At 52.6% G+C, this 17198-nt stretch overlaps 1 protein-coding gene across 2 annotated transcripts in view; it reads right to left on the bottom strand.

The window, feature by feature from the left end:
* The window catches only part of Pax7 (paired box 7), a 91551-nt gene that overhangs the window by 22550 nt on the left and 51803 nt on the right, over window positions 1–17198 (bottom strand). The window contains exons 7-9 of one of the 2 annotated variants that reach the window (XM_070037013.1): window positions 13834–14003; window positions 13259–13269; window positions 12246–12478 (exon numbers count right to left, since the gene is read on the bottom strand). In XM_070037013.1, coding sequence (XP_069893114.1) covers window positions 12246–12478; window positions 13259–13269; window positions 13834–14003 — 414 coding nt within the window. Of the gene's footprint in view, window positions 1–12245; window positions 12485–13258; window positions 13270–13833; window positions 14004–17198 lie in introns of those variants that run through there. The other variant, XM_070037012.1, reaches the window with a different exon arrangement.

Raw genomic sequence — 17198 nt, forward strand, 5'->3', positions numbered from 1 at the left:
CCGCTGAGCCCGAGCGAGTCCTTATCTCGGGGAGACAGTTGTTGAGAATCACTTTGACTGAGTGGTTTTGTCTCCCCGCATTTTCCACTGTCAGGCGGCCTCGGGCCATGGATCAAAGGCGCGGCTGTGGTGGCGAGGCAGCGGTGGAATGGGAGGGGTGGCCACGCGTGCCCCGCCTCCTGTCCCTGTCCCCCTGCCTGCCACCCCCACCCTGCCTGGCCTGGGGGACCCCTCCCCACCTCCGCCCTGCACAGCCAGACCCAGTGGAGCTGAGGGTGATGATGTGGGGGAGGGAGGAGGGGGTTCACGACTGAGCGACATGGGAGAGGCTGATGTGTTCTAGGTGGACGCCCCCAAATGAAAACAGAGTGAAGAGATTAGGAGAAGAGGATGGGGGGAGCAGGAGGAGAGAGAAGGGGCAGAAGAAGAGGGTCTGAAAGAAGGGAGTGGAGATGGAAGAGGGAAAAGAGAGGGTCCAGGATCCTGCCTGCAGGTGCGTGGCAGGTGAGAAGGGGGACAAGGGAGGATGGGTGTCCAATGGTGAGGCTGAGGGGGGCCGAGCACACAGACGGCCTTCAGGAGAGTCAGACAAGGGAGGGAAGGGGTGGGAGAAGAAGGGACCCGCAAAAAATAAGTTGGGGATGTTATTTCCCACCCGCCCAAGAGGAAGTTCTCAACCACCGGTAGCAGCCAGGGGGAGGCAAGAATGTGCAACAGAGGCTCCATTCTTGGGGGGGCGGGGGGGCAAGGCAGGTACATAGGAATGAGGGGTGGGGTGGGGCACCCAGGTCTTCCCTTCCGAGGATCTCTAACTATGTCCTGCGGATGTAGGCCCAGACCTGGCGACTCCTCAAATTCCCTTGGCCTCCCTTGGTGCCAGAACCCCTGCTCCCTCTGGTGAAGGTGCTGGAGAAATGTGCCCAGCTGGGAAGAGGACAGGGGTAAGAGGGGAGCCCTGTGGCTGAGGCTCCGGGCAGGAGCCCGGGAGTGGGGACTGGAGGATCACAGTGAGAAAGGGGGTGGAACGAGACAGACGCTGCCAGGCAAAGGTGCTGGGGAAGGAGGCTCCGAAATGCCAGGCCTCGGGTCCGGCCCCGTACTGATTCACTTGTGTGCATCTAGTCCCTATCTACCAAAACCTCAGGGCCAGAAGCCGGTGCCTCGCGCCTGTTAATCCTAGCTATTCAGGAGACTAAGATCTGAGGGTCGAGGTTCAAAGCTAGGCTGGGGAAGGAAAGCCCATGAGACTTATCTCCAATTAACCACCAAAAAAGCCAGAAGTGGAGCTGTGGCTCATGTAGTAGAGACTCGATAGCCTCGAGGAAAAAACATAAACAACCTAAAAGACAGGGCGTAGGTCTTGAGTTCAAGTCCCAGTCTGGGTGTGGACACACACACACACACACACACACACACACACACACACACACACACACACACACACACACACACACACACACACACACACACACACACACACACACACACACAGAACCTTGGAGCCATCCACCAGTAGGTTGCTACAGCATCAGAGCTTCCTCCTCAGTCTGGGTTTACAGAGGGAGAAAGAGAGGCAGAGCTGAGCCTGACTGGTAAGACTTGAGTGCTGGAGATAGCCCCAAATTGAAGTGCCAGCCCCTGCATCCTGCTCTCTGCCCTTCTGCCTCTGGAGGGCGCTGGGCTTTGTGGAAATCAGACTCACATTTTGGGGTTCTGAAAAGGTCTCCCCAGAAAACGGGAAGGAAACATACCCTGATCATGACACTCCCTGTGTAGGAAGGGTTTCTCGCCGTCCACCGCCGCGCTCCCCCCCTGTCCCCCCCTCCCCCGCGCCACAAACCCCTGGCAGGCTGGCTTCAAGTTTAGGCCCTGCTCCTCAGTGAGCAACATGCCTGAGACAAATGTCTGAAACTGTCTTTGTACCACTAAAAATAATTCCAGCGCCTTCCCCAAGGGTGCGTCAAGAGATGAATTGAGATGACCCGGGTAGCGGTCTCAGCACACATCTGACCTGTGGTGAGCCATCAAAATATTTAACCATTATTAGTATTATAGAACAGCAGTGGTCTAGAAGTCGGGGGTGGGGGCCGGGGGGAGGACTTTGCATAGAGTGATAAAATGTGACAGGCGCCCAGAGGCAGCACAGATAGATAGCTCATGAAGCCGGGGAAAGGGAAGTAACGGAGGAGGCAGCCAATGTATGAACAAAGTCTGCATGGGTTGCCTAGAATGGGAAGGAAGATGGTAAAGGGGGGGGGGGGTCCCAGGCCCAGGAGGAACAGCAGGTTAAACACCTGGAGACAGGAAGGGCATGGTCTCTGGGGACCCTCAAAGTCATACCTGCCTCTCCTACCAGGAATCCTGCCTGGGCCTCCCAAATCCAGTCTCCCACCCATCCCGGATCTTACCAGGGGCCCTAGGGATGGGCCTGAGAGGCTCTCAGTATTAATTGCTAATCTCCCTCATTTTCTTTCCCTCTGTCTGTTGGGACTGTCTCGTCCTGAGCCCCCCGTGCTAATCAGAAAGAAGGACAAATCCGCTATTTGCATTCTTTCCCACCAAGCCAGGCAGCTCTGGACTGTTAAGCCCCTGTCCTGCTGGGAAACCCAGCAACCCCCGGCTGGGGTTCCCTCCTCCTCCTCCTCCACCCCCCCCTCCCCCAGGGAAGATGGGAAGAAGGTGCAGATAGAAGACTTGTAGCTTAGAAGAGCTAGAATTCAAATCTTGGTCCGCTGGTTACTGTGTCCATGGCGCATGGAAATCAGAAGCCACTAAGTCACTGCCTGTGGCTCAGGCTGTGATCCACTTCCACTCTCTTCCTTTACTTTCCCTGATCCAATCCCTCTTCCTCCAGGGAGCTCTCCCTGAACCACACTGCCTGCTCCACAACCGATCTCCAAAGGCTCACTGTAAAGAGGGTACCGGCTCCCCCAAAACACACCACATCAGAGTAGAGACAGCCGTGAGCCTTTCTTCTCTGAACCTTCCATGTGCCGTGTTCACAAGGATCTTTTAGATCCTGGAACTTGAAGGTATGACAGTGTAACCTAGGGCCAGAGCCAAGAGCAGCTGCCTCACCCTCTTCCTGGGAGCCCAGTGTGGCTGTGTCTTGTCAGACAGGCCTATGTTTGGGGTTGACCATTGGTTCTTGGTGGTCTACGAGGATGCCAGACACAGAGAGCCACCAAAGTCAATGTCACGGGCCGAGCAGTTCAGTGCTGACTGTGGGCTGGGCCACGCATGGAGGCACCCAGACATCCCATGCCGGACACTTCCCTTCCCCTACTGACTCTAGGCCTTCTTCCGAATTTGGCTTGGCATTTGGCTGTTTCAGTGGTGGACACTTGTCCCCTGAAGGCCACTGTCCTCCTTAGACACTCAGTTGAAGCACAAGCTCAGCTCCCTAGACTCAATCTGTCCTAGAAAAGGAGAAAAGACCAGCTGGCTCTCTTCCTTCTCAGTGAAGGGCACGCGTGCGCACGCGCTCGCACACACACACACACATACACACACACACACACCCCTGGAAACCAAGACCCAACCCCCCCACCCCCTCACCCCTGTTCCTGGAGGATCTCAAAGCAGGCATGACTGTCCCCTCCCCCTTCCTCCTCACCCCTCCACCCTGGAAAAGGGGCAAGAAAGGCAGACACATAAACACAGCTCTGTTTTCACAGAAGATGGCTCTGCCCTGGCCTCTCCCTGGGAGCTGGAGCCGGGCACGTGATGGACAACAGCAGGTGGACTGGGTTGGGTGAGCCAGCCGCCAGCAGGGAAACAGCTCAGCTTTTCCACAGAGGTGGGCAAGCGAGCTTCACAAAGGCAGAGGAGCCGTGAGAACCAGAACTTGGCAGGAACCGCACTCCAGGGCCGCAGAGACTTATGGGGGGGGGGATGGGGGAGTCCTGAGGGTCAGAACTAAAAGTTGTGGTGAAAATCATCAATCCACACCTCTGGGGCAGCCACATCCCTGCCTGGCTAGGGGCAAAAGGGCAGGGCTGGGGAGGCATGGGGCAACTGAGAAACAGGGTAGAGAACACCTATGTTCCCTCATTGCTCTCCCCATCAGGCGAAGGCCAGGGGCTGGCAGACAGAGTCTGGAGGGGTCTCTGGGAGCTGATACAGATATACTGACAGTCTGGAGGGTGGACACTTTAAAAAGATGTCCCTTGACTTTAGGTTCAAGAAAACTCAGTCTCATGCTTGGCGCCGGTGGCTCATTCTTGTAATCTTAGCTACTCAGGAGGCTGAGATCTGAGGATCGAGGTTCAAAGTCCGTGAGACTCTTATCTCCAATAAACCACCAGAAGTGGGGTTATGGCTCAAGTGGTAGAGCACTAGCTTTGAGCTGAAGAGCTGAGGGACAGTGCCCAGGTCCAGAGTTCAAAGCCCCACCACCACTAACAAAAAAAAGTAGAAAGAAAAGAAAACTCATGGGCTGGGAAGGTGGCTCAGTGGTACAGTGCTTGCCTTACATGCATGAAGCCTTGGGTTCGATTCCTCAGCACCACATAAGCAGAAAAAGCCAGAAATGGCGCTATGGCTCAAGTGGTAGGCGCCATGACCGGCCAAAAACAAACAAACAAACAAAACAAAAAAAAGAAAACTCAGTTTCCTGGTACTGTCCCCAAACTAACCTCTGATCCCCACCCCCGGCCCCCACCAGAGTCACTAGCAGCCATGAGAAATGGGGGTTCAGGAGGACTCAGTTTTCCCCAATCCTAGAACATCACATGGAGCTCCTGTCCCTGTCTGTCTCTCCCAGCTCATCCTTTCCATATCACAGGGCAGAGAGGGGAGAGGAGAAAGGCAGCCACCTCCCTTCCCCAGGCAGGATCAGCAGAACAGCCTGCAGGGTGCAGGAGGGATGCAGATCAAGAAGAAAAGGAGCTGGGCGCTGGTGGCTCACGCCTGCAATCCTAGCTAGTCAGGAGGCTGAGCTCTGAGGAGCGCATTTTGAAGCCAGCATGAATAGGAAAGACGGTGAGACTCTTATCTCCAAGTAACCACCGAAAAGCCAGAAGCAGAGCTGTGACTCAAGTGGGAGAGCACCAGCTTTGACTGAAAAACAAGAACAGCAACAACTAAGGGATGGCATCCAGAACCTGAATCCAAGCCCAAGCACCAACACCAAAAAAGTGAGAGGGGAAGAGAGGAAGGGAAGAGAGGTGGTGTAGAACTGGGGCCCAGGGCACAGATGAGGGCAAGGCACTGAGAAGGCACGTTTACTAACCACCTACTATGCGTCAGTCCCTTTATTCCATTTTCTTCCCAAGGTGAGAAATACGACACCCAGAAGCAAGCTGCCCCAGGGTCGGTGGCAGCCCCAGAACTTCAAGTCAGGATGGCTTGTTGGCAAAGGCCCTGCGTGTGCTCTCTCTCCAGGCCTCCTCACACCCCCTGGGTACCTGAGGGAGAGGATCCCTGAAAGAAGAGCTCACAAGAGGCCCCCAGAAGGCAAGGAGAAGGAAGTGGGAGGTAGAGGAATTGCTAGGGAAGGGAAGCAAGGGAAGGGCGGGGCGGGGCTCAGAGGAGCAGGCAGCTGGGGTTAAAGCTCCGTGTTCTGACAACCCACTAAGCTGGAGAAATGAATTCTGATCCCTCCAAACCCCAACCTTGGGAAATGTTTGAGAGAAGGGTCTCCTTTCAATGGGGCAGAAAAAAAAATATCCTCCACACCTCCTCCCGATGCCCTGGTAATGCCAGGATGTCCCCAATCTGCTTTGAGGAATAGAGAGATTAAGAATAATAAAAAAATTGCAATAAAATATGTGTGAAGGAGGGGGTAATTGTGGACAAACGCAGCATTCAAATTCATTTTTCAGCTCTTTTACACACCATTTCAATCTTATTTTCTGCTTGTTAATGAGATCTTGTTGCCTGGGCTAGGCAAAACCTTCCAATATCAGGACGTAATTGCATATAATTTTCTCTCCTACTAGTGATTTGCATCAGTTTTTTAAAAATTCTGGGCTATTTAACACCCCACAATCCCCCTCCCATCTTCCTGCCTACAAATCTCTTGCTCCCTCCTCCTTCCTTGTCTCTGGTCCAGCAAGACTCATTTTAAATGCTTATTATAAACGCAATGTCACCAATAAAGGGACAGGGACAAAGAGGAAGGGAGTAGAGGATGAGGCGTAGGGAGTTCCCAGTGCCTGTGCAGGGCAGGGCTCTGTTCCCTAGGGCCAGCAGTATGCCTTGCTCTTGTGCTGGGGAGGGTTGAAGGATGGTGATCTTCATGGGTCAAGCAGATCTCCAACACCTGTTCCCACTACTCACCAGCTCTGGGGCTGGTTATTTAACCTCTCTGGGTACATTTCCTTAAGTGTGGGCTTGTGGTGGGGTTTGAAGGATTTTAAACAGGCCAAGTGCTCAGGTAGGTTCTGGAACCCAGGAGGGTTCTATTGGTGAAATTTCTGTTCTTGCTGGTTTGACCCTCCCCTGGATGTCCTGGACGGTGGTGGAATGCAACATTGAGTATCTGCTATTGAGAAGCATTTAGGAGACCCCTGATCATCAATCAATCACAAATACAGCCTGGAGCTTTGTGGAGGAAGGGGAAGTTTGGCAATCTCCCATTAATTGTCTCTGTGACCTTGAACTTGAATGTGGACCATTAGACTGACCTCACAAGAAGAAAATATGGCACATTAGCATCATTGCACTGGATAGCTCTGTTACTGCCACAGAGCTCAATAGATATTTGGTGGAGAGATGGATGTGTGAGTGGATAGATGAATGGATAAATAGATGGGTAGTTGGACGGATGAATTGACAGATGGATAGATATGTGGGTGGATGGATGGAAAGATAAATGAACTGGCAGATGGATGGATGTGTGGATGGATGGATGGATGATTAACTGGATGGATGGGCAGACTGGTGAATGGATGGATATGTGGATAGATGTGTGAATGGACAGATGCATATATAGATGAATGATGGATGGATAGATAAATGGATGGATGTGTGTGTGTATAGATTTTGGATAGAATGTGGACAGATAAATATATGGATAGATGGATGAGTGGGTGAGGAGGTAGATGGATGTGTGGATGGATGGAAGTGTGTATGGGTGGATGTGTGGATTGATAGATGGATGGATGGATTGGTGGATGGATGTACAGATGGACTGGTGGATTAGTAGATGGATAGATGTGTGGATGGATGGACGTGTGGATGGATGGAAGTGTATATGGGTGGATGGATGAATAAATGGATGGATGGGCAGACTGGTAAATGGAAAGATATGTGGATGGATGTGTGGATAGATTGTGAATGGACATATGCATATATAGGTGAATGATGGATGGATGTGTGGATGGATAATTTGGATGGATGGGTGATGGATGGATGGATGGATGGATATGTGTGTGGATAGATGTTTGGATAGATTGTGAATAGATAAATATATGGATAGATGGATGAGTGGGTGAGGAGGTAGATGTGTGGATGGATGGAAGTGTGTATGGGTGGATGTGTGGATTGATGATGGATGGATGGATTGGTGGATGGATGTACAGATGGACTGGTGGATATGTAGATAGATGGATGGGTAGATAGATGAATATATAGGTAGATGGATGGATAATGATGATGGGTAGCTCTGGATAAGATACTTTCCTCATCTGTAAAATAAGGGTCACAACATAACCCCTGAGATTCAGCGTGTGAAAGCCCATGACATTTCACCCTGCTCATGCTTGGCTAGCTGTGTACACTCAATTCACACTGACGGTCATTGCGACTACTTATTTTTATTGACATACTTATTTCTGTGCTGCAAGGGATTGAACTTGGGGACTCCCACCTGCTAAAGGAGTGCTAAGCCCAGCTGCTATCACCACAACTCTGGTGTGCACTAGAGGGAAAGGAGGGGGAACACTAGCAGGAAAGGACAGGAAAGCTTGGTGTGCCCCCACAGTCCTGTGATTAACAGCACACTTGGAAGACAGTTTTCAGTAGGTCAGTATGGGTGGATTGTAAATATGTAAATCTCTTTTACAGATGCCTTCATTTTAAGCTCCCGAGGGGGACGAAGGAGATGACAGCCGGCGAGGATGTGATGAGGAGCACCAGAAGTGACGGTGGCGGACGCAAGTCTCCCTTTCTACAATGCGCAGACAAAGGCTAGGGATCTGGAGCCCAATGGGACCCACTCTGGGCAGGACTGGCATCCTCTTTCCTGTCTCTGGGTGCCCGGCTTGTCATTCCTAGACAGAGTCGCTGTGAAGCCAGCGGAGGACTCCCCTGTTATAAGATGTGTCCTTTGTCTCCAACTTAAGTCTCCCGAGTTGTTCTCCAGGAGTCTCTTCCAAGCTGGGCACTGGTGGTTCATGCCTATAATCACAGCTACTTAAGAAGCTGAGATCTGAGGTTTGAAACCCAAGAAAGTCCGTGAGACTCTTATCTTCAGTTAACCCACCAAAAAGCTGGAGGTAGAGGTGAGGCTCAAGGGCTGGAGTGCTGGCCTTCGGTGGGAAAAAACTAAAGGACAGCACCTAGGCCCTGAGTTCATGCCCCATCGGACACACATGCACGTGCGCGCGCGCGCACACACACACACACACACTCATGCATGCACGCACAAAGAGTCACTTCCTAATAACTGACCCTTCGCTTGAAGCAAAGGGGTAAGAGCAGCTGGTGTGAGGGGCCCAATCCCAGGCAAGGCATCTGAGTGAGGTGCTGAGAACAGGCCTGCTTCTCCCGACGCCACTTCTGAAGGGCCCGAGGCACACAGGCTCTGCTGGAGTCCTGTGCTGAGCTCGTAGGACCTGACCCTATTAGGTGGGGTCTGATGGTGAGGGCTATAGAGAAGCCCCCTGAAGCCGAGCAAAGGTGTCAGCCCACCTGCGACTGCCCTCAGTCTCAGTGCTCTCCTGATTCCCTGATGTGTTCTGAGGGCCAGGGAGACAGCACTGGCTCGTGGCCGGCCCTGGGTCAGTCTTTGTCCTTTTAGCTGCCCACTGCACAGCCAGGGCTCAGAGCTCAGGGCAGAAAAAGCAGAAGAGCCTTTCTGCAGAGTTCTGCTGGAGTGCCTTCTTGAGGAGGTCCAAGACTCGAGGGCATTGATGTCCCAGGCTTGGAGGAGAGAACAGACTCGGGACATCAGTGTGAGGAACTAGCTGACCAGGGGTCCTACAAACCTCCAGCCTCATCCTCCAACGGGACTCTCACTGAGTGCTGGGTGAACAAACCACTGTCCAGTTTCAAAGGCCAAAGCCGTCAGGGTAGCAGTGCCTACGGGCTGGAGGGGCTCTCCAGGTCAGGTGGCTGGTCCAGCCCAAGCTGCCCTCCCTGTGGCCCAGAGGGGCTACAGATAAGCCCTTCCTATAGGGAACAACCCTCTCCCCACACAGATTTCTAACTGGGGAGAACCCTAGCCTCACCTTACCCCTTCCAAGATCCCAGGGATGAGCAGATGGGTCACCAACCTTGTCTATTCAGAAAGGAGAGAATGAAGCCAGAGCTTGTCCTACACCTAGACCCCCTCTCCCTAACGCCAGTTCAGGATGTGCTGGGCAGAAGTCCAACATCCACTCATTCACAGCACAGTGCAGCCCTTTCTCCGCAGCTGTCCCCTGCCAGGTCCCCTCTCCCCCTGTCAGAGCCCCCATCACTCTTCACGCCTCGAGGGGAAAGCTGCAGTGGACTCAGAGAGCCACCGATCCATCACGTCCCCACAGCCTCTCCACCGAGGATTACAGACCAGGTAGACCAGGTGGACGCCTCCCCAGGCTCTCCTGCTGTTAGAGTCTGTCCTCCCCAGGGTCAAGGGAGGAATGAAGGAGGAATGAAGGCAGGGGCAGCAAACACATCATCTAATGGCTGTGTCTTCCAACCCGGAATGGAGAAGGTTTCTGCAGGGTCTGGCCACTCATACCAGTGCATGCGTTTCTCCCTCTCCCCACTCCTCCCTGAAGGCCAGGGACCTCTCATCTGCACATCTCTCCTCTGCTGGGTGGGAAGCCTCCTGCTTGGGGATCACACGTGGTGCACACGAGATGGTCGGACCAGCACAGGAGCGATTAGGCCCAGGCCTAGGCCTGCCGTCTGAATTGAGAGGTGACCTCAATACCTCGGTGTCCCTCCTTAGCCTTTCCAAACATGTCCGGATCACACTGTGGGGTGCAGAACCCCCCGAGTCTCAGCAGTGTCCTAACCCAGAGGATTCTGGGATCCCATGTGATGCTTTCTCTTGCCCCAGCTCTGGAAGGTCAGCCTGGCCAGTTAACCTTGGCCATCATGCAACAGAGGGTCATGATCTTGAGCCCCCAAACGGGGCCAATCAAATTAAGTCTCACCAGGGAAGCGTGGCAACCCACGGGGCTCTGTTGTAGATGTAGGAGGTCATTTGCCTGGGGTATCAGCAAGAGATTGGGACAAGCCCAGTACAGACCAGTTCCCCAGGGCTGGCGAGTGCAGACAGGCCAGCAGAATCATCTGCAGTGCCCAGAGGACATGCTGGGTAGAAGGTACCGGAAAGGGCTTCTTCTCCCTGTAACTGCTTAGGGTTCCCTGGCACACATACCATTCCAGGCCTGAGCTAGGCGCTTTGTGGAGATGGATCGCATTCCAAACTCTACAATCCCAGCATTATCCCCACTCCAAGAAAATCACAGCGAGGCACAGAGAGGCCTTCCCCACAATTTAATCATGGAGCTAAATGGACTGTACATCTTCCACCCAATGGGGGTAAACAGGAGAGAGCCTGCCGGGCGGACTGTTAGCCCCCTTGAGCATGCTGAGATCAGAGGCTGGCATTGTTCTCTGTACAGGTCACACAGTTCTGTAGGTTTTGTGGTCTCTATGGTCTCCTGAAAAACTCAGCCCTGCTGCCATTGCCCAAAAGCCACAGGCATTCTAATAAAACTTTAAAAAAAAAAACACAAATGCATAGCTGGATGGTATGACCTACAGGATGGAGTTTGCTTGAGTCTTTTTGGCGCGCGCATGCCAATACTGAGGCTTGAATTCAGGGCCTTTTAGCTTTTTTGCTCAAGGTGGATGTTCTACCACTTGAACCACAGATCCACTTCTGCCTTTTTTTAGTGGTTAATTGGAGATAGGAGTCTCACAGACTTTTCCTGCCTAGGCTGGCTTCAAACCCTGATCATCAGATCAGAATTACAGGTGTAAACCACGAGGGACTGGCTTACTTTCTTTTTTTTTTTTTTTAAAGTAACAGTTTTCCCCTATTAATTATATTGTCTAAGCAACAGAAGGAAAAATAGAACTAGTATTAGAACAAATCTTTAAAGAACTAATATTTACTTAGTGTTATTTTGCACTGGGCTTTGTGCTGGGTGCTTTGCTCTGTCAGCAAATGAGTGAATGTAGCAGGCAGCCCCAGATCACCTCCAAACAACAGGATGGGGGAACTCTAAACCTAGCCCCAAAGCCTAGACCTTTCCCAGCATGTTACAGCTGTCTTGGCTAGTTTATCCTTTGTCCTGTGTCCATTCCTCTTGTAGACATGAGGAAGGAAGGAAGGAAGGGCATCGCAGGTAGAAGACAAAATAAAATCAGTCTCAGCTTTGAGTCCTTTCCTCTGGGGTTTTGGGGAGCCTGTCACTGCTATAAAAATGAACCTCAAGTTCACAGGGACTTCCAGCATCATGGTATCCGGTCCACAAATCCACCAACAATTGCCACAAGCCCCGCATTGTTTGCCACTCTATCCAGAGCAGGTCTCCAGACTTTTAATACAGTACAAGGCAATAAGGGCTTAACTAGCAACCAATCACGTAAGTGAACAGACTTCTCAAGACCCAATCAGAGTAGAGGTCCTGGCCCAGAACCTGATTTGCAATTCACTCCACCAATAGGATAGGCCCTGACTCTCACTGATCCATTTACCCCTGAGAAAGGCTGGAGATGGAGAACAGGACAGATCCAGGAAGAACTCTTGGTTTTTAGAACAAAACTTCCCACAGCTTCCCACATGCCCGCCTCTCAGGCATCGGACGTATGAAGGCCATGGGGCCAGCGTTTTATGAACTCTGATGGCTGTTAGGTCAGGAGCTAATCCACAATCCAATCTCTGCAGACTGAGAAAAACCAGCCTGGCGCCATGGCCCACAGATAAGACAAGTGCAGGTAGAGGACCCACCCAATCCACCTCCTGAGGTCCCCAAAACCAAGTGTTTCATGGAGACCAGTGGATTCTGAGTGGCCCCTGTGTTGCCCATGGAAGAGCTGACCTGGAACTCCACCGACTGGACCAGCAGCTGTCTTGGTCATGAGACCTGGGACAGAATGGGGAGGCCACTTACCTGAGGAGACAGGCCGTTGCTGACGGGGTTCATGTGGTTGGAAGAAGCCCCTGGGTTCATGAAGCTGTCAGAGTAGCTGGAGAAGCTGTGGCGAGCCCCATAGGCAGAGCTAGTGTCGGCAGCGGCTGCAGCGGCCGCCAGCCCACCCTGGTGCATGGTGGACGGTGGGAGGGGCTGGGGACGGTGCACGGTGCTGCCTCCATCTGTGGAGAAACCCAAGGGAGGTCCTGAGCGGGAAAGAATCTCGGTGGGGAGGAAGTGGCCATGTTGCTTTGGCCTCTGCCAAGTCTGGTCCTTTGAGAGAAGAGACGGCCTCTTCTCCGGTGACCCAGGATCGCACAAGTTCAACTGAGCCCCCACATGGGCCTTGTTGCTTGGTGCTAGATATACAGTTATGTTCAATGCACGCTGGGCAAACTGAAAGTTGTAACTTTCTTAGGGACTCTACTTCACTCACATACCTGTCAGTATTTAGTGATTTAGTTAGTGTTTAGTATTCAGTCCTTCCTAGAGAGCTCCTGCAGCAGGCTTTGACTAATCTAACTCTAGCCTTTTCTGTTTTTCGTCACTGGACTGAGAATCTGCCATCAGAGTCCCTCTCTGTGGCCCTCTGAGGCTGGGACCTCATCACCCTCGACCTTGGCATGATTTCATCTCAAGATCATAGGTCAGGCCTCAGGAGCTCACACCTGCAATCCTAGACAGTCAGGAGGCTGAGATATGAGTATCGACTGGAAGCCAGCTGAGGCAGAAAAGCCCACCAGTCTCTCATCCCCAATTAACCAGTAGAAAGCCAGAAATGGAGCACTGGCTCATGTGGCAAAGTGACAGACTTGAGTGAAAAAGCCAGGTGAGAGCCAGCGGCCCTGAGTTCAGCCCCCAGCATTGGCACACACATGCCAGCACACACGTGTGCACGCACACACACATGCACACACTTTTCATTCTCATTTATTTACTCTTTTTTTTGCCAGCACTGGGGCTTGAACTCAGGGCCTGAGCACTGTCCCTTGAGCTTTCTTGCTCAAGGCTAACACTCTACCACTTGAGCAACTGGAGACAAGAGTCTCATGGACATTCTTGCCCGGGCTGGCTTCAAACTGTGACCCTCCAATCTCAGCCTCATGAGTAGCTGGGCTCACAGGCATGAGCCATTGGTGCCCAGCTTCCATTCTCATTTTAATTGAAGACTGGCTATACTTGGCCCCAAATCAATAGACAACATTCTGAGCCTTCCCTCCCTGCATGGGCATCTCCTGGTAGGAAGGCAGCATCTCAAACCCCAGCCTGGCATTGCAAGGAGACCCTTAAGAGGCCCCCATTTGAAAAGTTCATTGTAACTGGGTGCAGAAGCTGCCTTGCCACCTTCCCTGGCGACTGTGGCCTCTGGGAAGCTACGCATTTCAAGGGCAGGACCACAGGACTGTATCTTCTCTATCTTAATGGTCTGTGGCCTCTTGGTCTGTACCCAGTCATAAGGGAGGAACACTCTTGTGAGTGACAGGCAGGCTGGTGGGCGGGGCAGGAGAAGGAGGTGGGGTGGGCAGGAAGCTCACCTTGGGAGATGGTAGTGGTAGGGTAGGTAGAGTCTGGCAGCTGGTAGGGGGGCAGCGTGGGCATGCCGGTGGGCGGGAAGCCTCCTGGCAGAAGATGGTTGAATGCGGCCAGCTGGTTGGCTCCTGCCTGCTTACGCCAGCGGGCACGGCGGTTGCTGAACCAGACCTGAGGATGGAGAATGGAGGATAAACAACTTTCAGCCTGGCTCTTGGCAGAGCTAGAAACACAGCTAGAACCAGATCCCTGGCCATCAGCCTCCTCCAGGGAAGGGACCCTACCTCCACGCACGCACCCAGCACAGTTTGTAGAGCCATAGGCATGATCCCCTTTTGTCCCCACAGTTTCCCAGGTGTTACCATTGCCCCCATTTGACAGAAGAGGAAACTGAGGCCCACAGGACGTGGATGACCTGGCCACAAGGCAGGGAGTGCCAGGGCCCCGCACGTATCTGTGAGGCTCTGAGTCCAGTGCTCCTCCTCCTGCAGCTCCAGCCCCGGGGGTCACTGGTGTCCCGCCTGTCATTCTTTCTTCTCCATCCCTCATTTTCCCCTCTGCCCAGAGAAGAGCTCCTGTCTGGAAGCTGCTGAGGGACCTGCCTCCACACCATGCTGTGCAAGCCAGTTCCTTGCTGCTTGCTTAACAGCCTGGGTCTCACTGAATCGGAAACCCACGGGGACTTCCTAAACATCTGGGAAATAACCACGCTTGAGTCTCTCCTTCCTCTAGGTGTCTCTCTATAGTCCATAGAGCTGGCCCCAGGCCCTAGAGCTGCTCTGTCCTTCAAGTCCTCTCATTTGAGTTCACAAGCTTCCTAAGACTTGCCAGACAAGGAGAATGGAAGTGTAAAATGGCTCGGTCTCACCTGTGGTACTTGCATATGCTCTTCTCTCTTACCCGAATACTCCTCCTGCAGCTGGAAGACCCTCCCTAGTCTGAGGCCTAGGGATGGGCACAGGTGGCTCCCCGCCTTCTCCCAGGTAGATTCCGCATGACACTTCTGTAATCAGCCCTTTGTTTTATGTGGTTTCTTGGCTGTTTGGTTGTGTTTCCTGTAAGCTTCTAGGCCCCATGGGACAGAGGCCTCCATAGGCACTCAACAAACACTGAATGAATGGTGGACAGATGAATGATGGATGAGTGATAGGTGAATGAATGAGTATATGCTGAATGAATGAACAATGGACGTATCTGTGATGATGAATAGATGGGCGCATACACAGGAGACTAGATGGATGTGCAAATGGATAAATGAATGGATGAATGAATGATGGTTGATGGATGGATGGATGATGGATGGATGTGTGGAGGGATGGTGGATGATGGTTAGTGGATGAACGTGTGCATGGATGTGTGTGATGGTGGTTGGATGGATGATGGATGGATGTGTGTGGATGATGTGTGAATGGATATGTGGATAGATGTGTGAGTTAATGTGTGGATGGATGGATGATGATGTATAAATGTGTGGATGGATGATGGATGTGTGTGTGTGTGGATGATGGCTGATGTGTGGATAGACGTGTGGGTAGACATGTGGATGGACAGATGCTTAAACGTGTGGATGGATGATGGACGGAGATGGATGGATGATGTGTGGATGGGTGGATGTGTAGATGATGTGTGGATGGATATAGAGAGAGACGTGTGGGTTAATGTGTGGATGGATGGATGATGATGGATAAATGTGTGGATGGATGTGTGGCTGTTGTATGGATGAATGTGTGGATAGATGTGTGGATTTGTGGATGAATAATGGACAGAGATATGTGTGTATAGATGGATGGACGTGTGGATGGATGATGGAAGGATGTGTGGATGGCTGTGTGGATAATGTGTGGATGTTGTGTGGATGGAAGCTGGATGGATGCGTGGACGGATGAATGGATGGAAAACAAGGAACACAGGGGAGCTCTCCTATGTCTTTGTTGGAACTGAAGCCATGAGGCTTTAGCTTGAGTCTCCCCCAGTGGGGTAAAGATGCCAATACCCCTTGGCACCAGGTTACTTAAGACCTCCAACCGCCATGACCACACACCTGCCGAGATGAGCACATGGCAGCTCAGTGGGGGCGGGGGAGCGGGGTTAGAGCCCACAATGTCACTGGTCTTTTCTGGTCCTTCCTCCTTCCCTTTGCTGCTCTTCCCCTTTCTCTCCTTTCATGTTTGTCCTCCTCACCCCAGACTTTCAAGGAGACTCTGCTCTACACCAAGCAAGATACTGTGGAGAGATGGGCTGGACCCAGTCCTGGTCCCCAAGCTGCCCTCTGCCTGGCACAGAACAGACAAGCCAAGGAGTGGCCCCAGTGAGCTCAGGCAGGAAGGCAGGCAGGGCACGGGTTGGGGGGGGGCTGCCTAGAGGAGAAGGTCTGCCCCTTGCTGCCCGCTCTCTCATCTCTTCTTCACCCAGGACACCCTCACCTCACCCTGCTTAGAAAACCATATTCTGGAGAAGCTGGGTCTGCAGCTATACCTCTGACTCCTGGTTCCGATGGAGACCGCCCAGGAACTCTCTGGTTCTGTTTCCCAAAAACGGGGCTAACACCCTCTGACTTGGGGGTGGTTCTGGATCTCAGGTGAGCTGACACAGGAGAGGCGCTGAGAGCCACCGCGTGACATCCCACTGACCCCGCGGGGCCCTCTGCCACTTTGATGCCAGCTGCATTTCCAGACAGGAAATGGGGACTCCCGGAGGGAAGTGGCAACCTCCACCTCTCAGCCACGACCTCCTGGTCAGGGTTGAGCTCTCTGAAAACAGGAGCTGGATCTGATTACTCTTTCCTCTGTGCGTGCCTGTGTGTGTACAAGTACGTGTATGCATGAGTGTGTGGTAAGTGTGGGTGGTGATGGTGCTGGGGATGGAACCCAAGGCCTTGTGCCACTGAGTCTGCTCTGCCACTGAGCCCTGCTCCTGGCCCCAATTATTCTATTGTGTGTGTGTGTGTGTGCCAATACTGGGGCTTGAACTCAGGGCCTGAGTGCTGTGTCTGAGTTTTTTCATTCACTCTACCACCTGAGGCACAACTCCACTTCTGGCCTTTTGCTGGTTAATTGGAGATAATCCGAGTCTTGTGGACCTCCAGCCTGGGCATCTAGGATTATAGGTATGAGCACCAGTGCCCAGCTTGACCGTTCATTTTAAGCCTTCTCTTCATACTCAGTGCTAGGGTGTGGATTGGAATTACTGTCCACCAAACCCCCAGTGCCCAGAGTAGTGTCAGGCAAACAGCAGTGGAAAATAAACATCAAGAGGCAATACGGTCATAGCTTAGGGTGTGAGGTTTTCACACGACAGACCCCCCTCCCCCAAGCGCTCTGCTGTGCAGCCATGTCTATGTTTTTATTTCTACTGTGGTCATCTCCA

This window comes from Dipodomys merriami, unplaced genomic scaffold (genome assembly GCF_024711535.1).
Source record: "Dipodomys merriami isolate MVZ:Mamm:240054 unplaced genomic scaffold, mDipMer1.0.p SCAF_28, whole genome shotgun sequence".
NCBI lineage: Eukaryota > Metazoa > Chordata > Mammalia > Rodentia > Heteromyidae > Dipodomys > Dipodomys merriami.